This window comes from Seriola aureovittata, chromosome 23, assembly GCF_021018895.1.
Source record: "Seriola aureovittata isolate HTS-2021-v1 ecotype China chromosome 23, ASM2101889v1, whole genome shotgun sequence".
NCBI classification, from domain to species: Eukaryota; Metazoa; Chordata; class Actinopteri; order Carangiformes; family Carangidae; genus Seriola; species Seriola aureovittata.
Window position 1 is genome coordinate 19660176 of NC_079386.1, and position 10000 is coordinate 19670175.

General features: G+C 44.9%; 2 protein-coding genes across 5 annotated transcripts in view; both read left to right on the forward strand.

Moving 5' to 3' along the window:
* The window catches only part of psmb6 (proteasome 20S subunit beta 6), a 3302-nt gene extending 490 nt beyond the window's left edge, over nt 1-2812 (forward strand). Inside the window, exons 2-8 of one of the 2 annotated variants that reach the window (XM_056369029.1) lie at nt 485-552; nt 669-734; nt 1405-1470; nt 1558-1687; nt 2297-2441; nt 2573-2702; nt 2749-2812. In XM_056369029.1, the coding sequence (XP_056225004.1) occupies nt 485-552; nt 669-734; nt 1405-1470; nt 1558-1687; nt 2297-2441; nt 2573-2700 (603 nt within the window). In that variant the 3' untranslated portion in view covers nt 2701-2702; nt 2749-2812. Of the gene's footprint in view, nt 1-484; nt 553-668; nt 735-1404; nt 1471-1557; nt 1688-2296; nt 2442-2572 lie in introns of both variants that reach the window. The other variant, XM_056369028.1, reaches the window with a different exon arrangement.
* Nucleotides 2813-5284: 2472 nt separating this feature from the next.
* Nucleotides 5285-10000, forward strand: part of ephb4b (eph receptor B4b) — a 22175-nt gene continuing 17459 nt past the window's right edge. For 2 of the 3 annotated variants that reach the window (XM_056368867.1, XM_056368868.1), the window contains exon 1: nt 5286-5950. In XM_056368867.1, the coding sequence (XP_056224842.1) occupies nt 5836-5950 (115 nt within the window). In that variant the 5' untranslated portion in view covers nt 5286-5835. Of the gene's footprint in view, nt 5951-10000 lie in introns of all 3 variants that reach the window. The other variant, XM_056368870.1, reaches the window with a different exon arrangement.

A 10000-nucleotide genomic window follows, 5' to 3' on the forward strand; every position in this document is an offset into this window, starting at 1 on the left:
TTTGTTTTAGAAATAAAACCCTAACCCTGACCTGTCCGATAATGGACGCATGTTTAAAATAAGCCAGTTGTGCCACGAGTTAACTGTCATGTACATCAGGGTGAATTCGGGCTTCATCTGTGTTAAATGTACAGATTAAAAGTGGCGCTGAACTTGGTTGAAGTACCTGAGCCTAAAATAAATGTAGCTCAGTGAAAACTAAAATATTCCCTCTGTAATGTGCTGAAGCAGAAGTTTAAGTATCACAACGTGTAGAAGTACCTCACATTAATACTGGAGTTAATGTACTGAGCTACTTCTCTAATATGGATAAAATACACAGACAGAAACAAGCAGGATCATTTACACAGTTTAAAAGTCTTACTCACGTCAGGTTGATCTCAATAGATAATGATGTTAAAGTGAGTTTATAATGTGTCAGTTTGTGTGTTATCATATTACCTGATAATATAACTGTCTGTCTGTCTACCTGTCTGTCTGTCAGACCACCATCATGGCGGTGGAGTATGATGGAGGAGTGGTGATCGGTGCAGACTCTCGCACCACCACAGGGTAAGAAAAACAAAGTGTCTGTATGATTGATGATTATTGTGTGTGTGTGGTAAACACTCAGTGAAACCTGTCTGTCTCTCTCTCTGTCTGTCTCCCTTTCTCTGTCTGTCTGTCAGAGCTTACATCGCCAACAGAGTCACAGACAAACTGACTCCGATCCACGACCGGATCTTCTGCTGCAGGTCAGTTTATTGTTAAACTCTTGTTTGATGGATTATATAAAGACGCATCATCGTCACCGTGATCAGCTCGTAGAACCAGAAATGTAGAACAGGTCAGGCTTAGAACCTAGAACCTTTCTACAGAACATGGTTAATACTTTACAGCAGACATTTAGGAACTCAGCGATACTCTAATGGGAACTTCTGAAGAACCCAGGAACTCCACAAGGAACCCCAGAACCTTTTCTAGCAGGGGTACTTTACGAGGAACTTGTTGGAATCCAGAACTCCTTCACAGGAGCTTTGTAAGATTTAACTGGGAACCTCTTAAGAACCCAAGAACATTTGTAAAGAACACCTTTAAGACTAGCTCAAGAACCTATTTTAGAAAGCCCAGAACTCTAATGTGAACTTTGAACATTGCAGGTCAGAACCTCTCAACAGTTCGAACATATTCTGGGTTTTCTACGAAGGTTCTAGGGTTCTGAGGAACCCCAGAACCTTTTAAAGAAACATTAAAGACATTACTGAGAACGTCTTGTTGTAGGAAGTCCAGAAATCCAAAGTATGAAACCAGAACTTTTTGTACAACCAAGGAACCTTTTAGGAACCTGAGAGTTATTATTATTAGTAGTAGTAAGAACCCTTTAGAACCCAGAGTGTTCTGTGTTGAACGCTGTGTCTGTTGTAGGTCTGGATCAGCTGCTGACACTCAGGCCATCGCTGACGTCGTCGCCTACCAGCTGGGCTTCCACAGGTAACACACACACACCGCTGGGTTTGATTGACAGCCTTTGTGTCCTGTCAGATGTGGTTAATGTGTGCGTGTGGTCCCGCCCCCCAGCATCGAGCTGGACGAGCCCCCGCTGGTGGAGACGGCTGCCAATCTGTTCAAAGCGAGCTGCTACCGCTACAGAGAGGAGCTGACTGCTGGGATCCTGGTGGCAGGCTGGGACCGCAGGAAGGGGGGGCAGGTAGTACACACACACACACACACACACACACACACACACAGACACACACACTCACACACACTCACACACTATCTCTCTCACAGTATCTCACACACAGACACACAGACACACACACACACACACAGACAGACAGACAGACAGACAGACAGACAGACAGACAGACAGACAGACAGACAGACAGACAGACAGACAGACAGACAGACACACACACACACACACACCACACACACACACACACACACACACACACACACACACAGACAGACAGACAGACAGACAGACAGACAGACAGACAGACACACACACACACAGACAGACAGACACACACACACACACACACACACACACACACACACACACACACACACACACACACACAAATAAGAGAGTTACATTCACAAACCATGAGCAAAATGCAATGAGTAATGCTGACAATGAGCAAACACCACTCTCTCCCCCTCAAAGACAAAAATGACATTTTCTAATTTAGCCTGAAAATGAAAAAGCAGTTTTCTTGTGATGGACCGATCGATTCATTGATTAATCACTAACTTTTCCTCCCAGACGTCTCCTGCTCACCTGTCTCTGTGTCACCTGTCTGTGTCTCAGGTGTACTGCGTTCCTATTGGTGGGATGCTGGTGAGGCAGCCGGTGTCGGTGGGTGGCAGCGGCAGCACCTACATCTACGGCTTCATGGACTCCAACTACAAACCTGGACTGGGCAAAGACCAGTGTCTGGAGCTCACTGCTACAGGTACACGCCGCTGCTGCAAGGCATGCTGGGAGCTGGAGCCCACCGCAGGACTACAGACTCCCATCTGCAAGTGTTTACGTGCAGAAACTGGAGTAAATGACCTGTCTGTGTCTCACCTGTCTGTGTCTCAGCTCTGTCTCTGGCGATGGAGAGGGACGGCTCTAGCGGGGGCGTGGTCAGACTGGCGACCATCTCAGAGGAGGGAGTGGAGCGAAGAGTCATACTGGGAAACCAGCTGCCGAAATTCTCCACACACTGAAAACACACACACACACACACACACACACACACACACACACACACACACACACACACACACACAGCTGTGTTAACTTGTCCATTTTGTTGTCAATAAAGGTTTGAAGGTTTGACTCCGTCTGTTGTTGTTGTCACAGAAACATGAAGTCGTCTGATTGGCTGGTTTTGTTTCTGATCAGCCTGAGACACATTGATTATTGATCAGATCCGGTGGCCTCATTGATCTCATGTCGATAACAAACAAGTTGTCGTGGAGACGTTGAGACGTGGACGGTGGAGCAACATGGACGTCTCTCAGCTGTAAACATGGCGCCTGCCCCTCGTCTCTGCTGCAGCTCAACAGGAGCTGCTCCTTCCTGTTTTAACCTTTATTGTCCCGGGGTCGCCGTGCCGACAGCCCGGAGGGGAGGGGTCTGTTTCCTGTCTCTGGCACTGCACATCCTGAGAGGAGGTTTAAATAAAGTTCCACACGATGAAGAAGAGAGTCGGTCCGACTTTAATTACGCTGATCCACAATAAATATAAATGATATAAAACATCAGCTCTGAGGTTCAGACACTAAAGATCAATATAGAGAGAGTGTGTGTGTGTGTGTGTGTGTGTGTGTGTGTGTGTGTGTGTGTGTGTGTGTGTGTGTGTGTGTGTGTGTGTCCAGCAGGTGGAGACAGATCCAGATCTGACCCACAAACACTGACTGAAGGTTCAGTGACTCATCTCGTTATTTTCATGTTTCCTCCTCATTGTTTCGTCCACATGTCCCTGCTGACCAGAGACAGGCGCCTGTCTGTCTGCCTGTCTCACTCTCCATCATCCTCAGAAGAAGACAGAGGTGAAAAGGTCATAAGTTGTGGAAACTCCTGATGGGTTCCAGGGTCCTTGAACAGACTTGAAAGGTGCTTGAGGAGGTTGTGGAGGTTCAGACTGGTTTGAATCAACAAGAGAAGAAGAAAGTGAAGCCTGAACAAGGAGGGATGTTTACACAGGGGTGTCGACTGAGTGGAGGAGGAGAGGTCACACAGGGACGATCGACACTCAGGTGTTACTGGAGAGAGAGAGGAGATGGACTTGTCCTGCTTTGTCTTTGAATCTTTATTGACAACAGACGAACAAACAGATTCGTTCATCAGTTAATAAACGAACAGACGTGAAAACAGACTCGTCCCCTCTCCTTCTCTTTGTTTCTGTCTTTTCTTTCCTTCCTGTTTCAGCTCTGCTTGGAGGCGGGTCTATCACCTGTCAGTCAAACTTCTCTTCCTGTCGTTCTCTCTTCAGAGTTTGACAGACAGATGACAGTTTCCCACAATCCATCTCTCCTCTGTTCCCTCCATTTTACTGACCTCATATTTATTTATTTCTCCTTCTGTCCTCCTCTTTCCTTCCCTCATTTTTCTCCTCTCTCTTTCCCTCCTTTATTTTTCTCCTTCCATCGTTCTCCTTTTTTTCTGTCTCTCATTTTACTTCCTCCTTCCTCACCCCCTTTCCTCCCTCCTCCTAACTTCCTTATTCCTCTATCTCTTTCTCCCTCTTTGTGTCCTGTCTTCTCCTCAGTCTTACCTCCTCCCCCCTTCCTGTACTCCTGTAGTGTATTGTTCTCCCGGCTCGTTGACACCTCAGAGAAAAGACAGAGTCACGGGGGGGGGAGGGGGGGGGTGATACCTGACCCTGGTCTTTTATCCTCTCACAGAGAGAGGTGACGGTCACACGATGCTCTCCACCTTTCATCTGACAGACATGTGACATCATTGTCTCTCTCTCTCTGTATACTGACATAATGTCTCTCGCCCAGTCTCACCTGGTTTGAATGGAGCTTCAGGTGTGAAATTTAAACCTGCTTTAATCCTGTTGAAGGTTTTATTTCGTTGTTTGACGTCGCACTGAATTCTGGGAAAATATAAGACTTTTTTTCTTGTTTTCTGACATTTTATAATAAAAAAAACAATCAGTAAAAATCCTTGTCAGAGCGACAGCATCAGCTCAACATCATTACAGAGCTCCACCCTGCTCACACACACACACACACACACACACACACACACACACATACACACACAGAGGTCAGGTGTGTATTGTGATCCACAGACACAGAAACCCAAAAGAGGAATAAACTTTATATTATAATAAAAAAGTGAGTTATCAGCAGAATAAGTTGTATAATAAAACTAGTGTAACAGTCTAATTATAATTCACTAATGTGCAGGTAAAAGAAGCAACGATAGACGATTTAATTACGGTTTAGTTTGATTTATAATATAATAATATGATAAGTATTTCCATTTTTTCATTGTACTGTTTTCTTTCAGACAGACAGGCAGAGAGCGACAGACAGGCTCCTTCAGTCTGTCAATCAGCACCAGAGCCCGCCCCCTCCGATGACTGACAGATTGGTCAGCCAATCACAGACCCTGTAAGAGGAGCCTGGGGGCGTGGTCTCAGCGGAGACAGAAAACTTGTGTCCGGCTGCTTTTGTCCGAACTTTCCGCCGCTCTTCGGTTCTGGTTGTTTTCACTGGGAGAACAGAAACTAACTGGGAACACTGGGACACACACGGAGCTCTGACTGGTCACCAGCTACCCGCTCTTTGTGTGTGTGTGTGTGTGCGTGTGTGTGTGTGTGTGTTAAAGTCCCCTCACCCCTCCAGTCGCTCCACCGACCCCTCTCCGCTCGCCAGGCGGCCTCTCAGAACTCCTGTCCCGGTGTCGGAGGCAGCCGCGCCCCGCCGCTCTCTCCTGGAGGAACAGAACAGAGGGAGAGGAGGAGGAATGGAGGGATGAAGGAGGGTCAGAGAGAGGAGGGAAGTTACAGGAAAACTTCGGGACTCCTCTCTTTTAATGTGTTTGTGAAGTTTTGTGGAGTCTCTCCGGTTCTGAGGCGTCCATCTTGGAAAGTTTCTGCTCCAGCAGGAGGATTTTCTGATCACTACGCCACACGGATCAATAACTGAGGACCGAGTCCGGTTTGGATTTTTACTTCTTTGTTTCACCTTTTGGGCATCAATGAGGCGCGCCCGGCCAGCTGAGAGCCAGCCCAGCTGACGGTCAGTGATCGGTGATCGATAGGTCTGATCGGCTCTGGAGCGTCGCGCGGAGTGAGCGTGGCGCGGGTCTGACCGGGTCTGGATTTTATCGCGCTGGCCGGGATGGAGGGTCGGAGGGGACTGCGGGCCCCCGCGGCCCCGGGACGGGCCTCCTCCTGCGGGCTGCCGCTGCTCCTCCTCCCGCTGCTCCTGCTCAGCTGCTGCGGGGCCGAGGAAGGTAAGAGACAGTTTGAACTCATCAATACTTTGTAAATACAATGCATCGTTTACGTTATTGATTAATCAGCCGATCATTTCCATTAATAATCAATTCATTTGAACAGTGAAAAATCAATGTGTAGTTGTGAGACTTGAATAAGTTACGTCACCCTCCTCCTGTACTGGACCGGACTCCTGCGGTTCACTGGGACCAGCAAGTGACGTCACCGTCTGACGTGTTTTCAGGTTTTTTAATGTAGTTAAAAAACAAATAAAAACAGGAAGTAAAAAGCTCAGGAATGAAAAGTCCGTTAGAGAACCCAGTGTGGTTCTGTTAAAACCCGTAACTCTGCAGGTGGAGAACCCCTCAGGCGGTCCTGGAGGTTCCTCACAGAACCACAACACTGGAGAAGCTCCAGGAACCAGTTGATGCTTCAAGAGTCCAGTTACAATCAGGACTTTAGTTTTTCATCAGTGTCGGACTCTTCAGGACCAGAACTGATCTCCTCTGTATGTTCTGATGTTCTAACAGGCTGAACTGGGTTCTCCACTGGTTCTTCTGTGTGAAACATCTCACAGACGTTCTCTCATATCAGATAGAACTGCTCCATTATGGTAAAAATCATAATCAGGATTATTATGATCAATAAACATGATCACACCAACAAAACTGTCTTTTTAACAGTGAAGTTATTGAACTTTAAATATAATTCAATGGAAAAACTGTTAAAAAAAATTTAAAATTAAATTTAAAAAATGGGATAAATAAATGAAATAATATATAATATCTAAATAGTTACAATTAAATATATAATATAAAAAAAATAATAAAAATAACAGTGTTCTTCCACAGCCGACTGAAAACTTTATTAGTTCAGAAAACAGACACAGATCAATGATTGGCTGATGATCAGAAATCAATCAGTTTATCTGAAAGCTACTCTGTGTCTGTCTGTCTGTGTGTGTGTGTTGTGTGTGTCTGTGTCTGTGTGTGTGTGTGTGTGTGTTGTGTGTGTCTGTGTGTGTGTGTGTGTGTGTGTGTGTGTGTGTGTGTGTGTGTGTGTGTGTGTGTGTGTGGTGAAGTGAGCTAACACATCAATCACAGGAGGGGGGGGGTGGAGAGTCACTGACTGAGATGTTGATAATTAGACAGAAAATGAAGTGGACTCTGGTCCATGAGTCTGTGAAACAAACTGTTACAGACAGAAGAAGAAGAAAGGAAGGGGGGGGGGCAGAGCCACGAAGAAAAGAAGAAGTAGTCAGGAGGGAAAATAAAAGCTCAGCTCTGAACCTAGATCAGAAAACTGATCCTCCCCGATCCTGGTTCAGAACTGGAACAGAGGCGGGACCTGTTGTTGTACTGGACCTGAACCACATTAGACCTTCAGACTCCGTCCTGGATCCAGATGAACCTGTAGCAGGTGTGTGTGGATTGGTCAGTTTCCGTCAGTTTCAACGAGTTTCCGTCAGTTTTCATCAGTTTCCGTCAGTTTTCACCAGTTTTCACCAGTTTTAATCAGTTTCCGTTAGTTTGCGTCAGTTTTAATCAGTTTCTGTCAGTTTGCGTCAGTTTTCATCAGTTTGCGTCAGTTTTCATCAGTTTTAATCAGTTTCCGTCAGTTTGCGTCAGTTTGCGTCAGTTTTCATCAGTTTCCACGAGTTTCCGTCAGTTTTAATCAGTTTGCGTCAGTTTTCATCAGTTTTAATCAGTTTCCGTCAGTTTGCGTCAGTTTTCATCAGTTTTAATCAGTTTCCGTCAGTTTCCGTCAGTTTTCATCAGTTTCCGTCAGTTTCCGTCAGTTTTAATCAGATTTCATCAGTTTCCGTCAGTTTTCACCAGTTTTCATCAGTTTTCATCAGTTTTCACCAGTTTTCATCAGTTTTCATCAGTTTTAATCATTTTCCGTCAGTTTTCACCAGTTTGCGTCAGTTTTAATCAGATTTCATCAGTTTGCGTCAGTTTTCGTCAGTTTTCACCAGTTTCCGTCAGTTTTAATTAGTTTCCGTCAGTTTTCACCAGTTTCTGTCAGTTTTCAGCAGTTTTAATCAGTTTTCACCAGTTTTAATCAGTTTTCAGCAGTTTTAATCAGTTTTCAGCAGTTTTCATCAGTTTTAATCAGTTTCCGTCAGTTTTCAGCAGTTTTAATCAGTTTTCATCAGTTTTAATCAGATTCCGTCAGTTTTCATCAGTTTTAATCAGTTTTCAGCAGTTTTCAGCAGTTTTCATCAGTTTTAATCAGTTTTCATCAGTTTTAATCAGATTCCGTCAGTTTTCATCAGTTTTAATCAGTTTCCGTCAGTTTTCACCAGTTTCCGTCAGTTTTCAGCTGGTAATAAAATAGTTGTCAATTGATTTTCTATCAGGTGACTAATTGATGAATCAGAGTTCTGGTTGGTTTCCATGGTAACAATGACATGTTAAAGACAGAGCTGAGGTTAGTTAGTTTCACCCTAATGATTAAACACATTCACATCCGTCTCTGTGGGTGTGTCTCCATCTGCTCTCTCTCTCTCTTTGTTCTGTTGTTCTGATTTTAACCCTAAAGCCACACAAACCTACCCCCCCCCCCCCCCCCCCCCCTTTTCTTTTCCCTCCACAAATCCCTTTAAAGACGCTGGATTTAACTTCTGACTGAGTGTGAGGGATTTACATGTTAAGTGCAGGTTGGTTTAATCTTTAATCTGTTGATTGGCCCTTTGGAGGTTTAACACACACACACACACACATTTATACATACACACACATACACACACACACATACACACACACACACACACACACACACACATTAGGATGAGATAGTAGATGTTTTATTTCAGTCTGAGCTTGTTGCATGACAGGAATGTTGCATTGTGGGTCGTCTGTAGTTCTAGTCAGTTTCAGTAGTTCTCTGTTAGTCTGGATTGTGGGTCAGAGTCTGGTTCTGTGGTCCAGCTGTTCTCCAGGTGTTTCCTGACCTTTGACCTCTCTGTGGACTCATGTCTGGGTTTGTCAGTGATTCAAACACTTTTTACTATATGAATCAGAATAATCCTTCAAAGAGAGACCAGTATCGGTACTGGTCTCTCTTTGACCCTGGTCAGGGTCTGGGTCAGGGTCCAGAGGTTTTAAAGGTTTTCTCTGATTCAAGAGGAAAAATAACAAAAAGGAAAAAAGAGGAGAAGAATGAAAGAGTGAGGAGCTGCCAGATAATCAGGTTTATGAGAGAGCAAGTCCCAGCATGAGACCACACACACACACACACACACTCACACACACACACACACACACACACACACACACACACTCACACACACACACCATAAACAGTGTATCTGGTGATAAGAGTGCATGACGAGGACGAGGAAATTGCCATGACAACAGTGGCGGGATGTTTATACAAGACACTCGGCCTGTGTGTGTGTGTAGTTTACAGTCTATATGCATGTAACCCCCCCCCACACACACACACACGCACACACACACACACACAGGGTTTAATTGGCTCAGGCTGAGATGCTGATTAGAAACGTGTGTGTGTTTATATATAAACTCTGTATTTCCCTTCATGTTTGGAAAACCCTCTGTGGTCGAGTCTCACTCTCTCTCTCTCTCTCTCTCTACATGTTAATGTGACAGTGGGTCTGAGCCCACGAGCTCATATCCTGATATCAGTTTCCTGATAACACACACACACACACACACAACCACACACACACACATCAGCGTAATATACAGGTATACTATAATATACGTAGAGTTGATAAAAACTCGGTCAGAGTTGTCATGTTGACATTTAAGGTGTATTGATTGATTTCCAAAGGAGTAACACAGAAAAGATCATTCCACCTTAAAAGATGGCGGTAGCTGCTGTTAGCGTCGGAGCTGCTCAGAGAATCAACTGGTTCATTAGTGAAAACAGACTTTCACTCGTCCATCACGCTTCAGTTTCTTCATCTGTGATGCTTTTACACAGGAACATGACAGAGAGCTAGCTTAGCTACGTTTTCATAGCCTAGCATGTTAGCTTAGCTACGTTTTCATAGCCTAGCATGTCAGCTTAGCTATGTTTTCATAGCCTAGCATGTC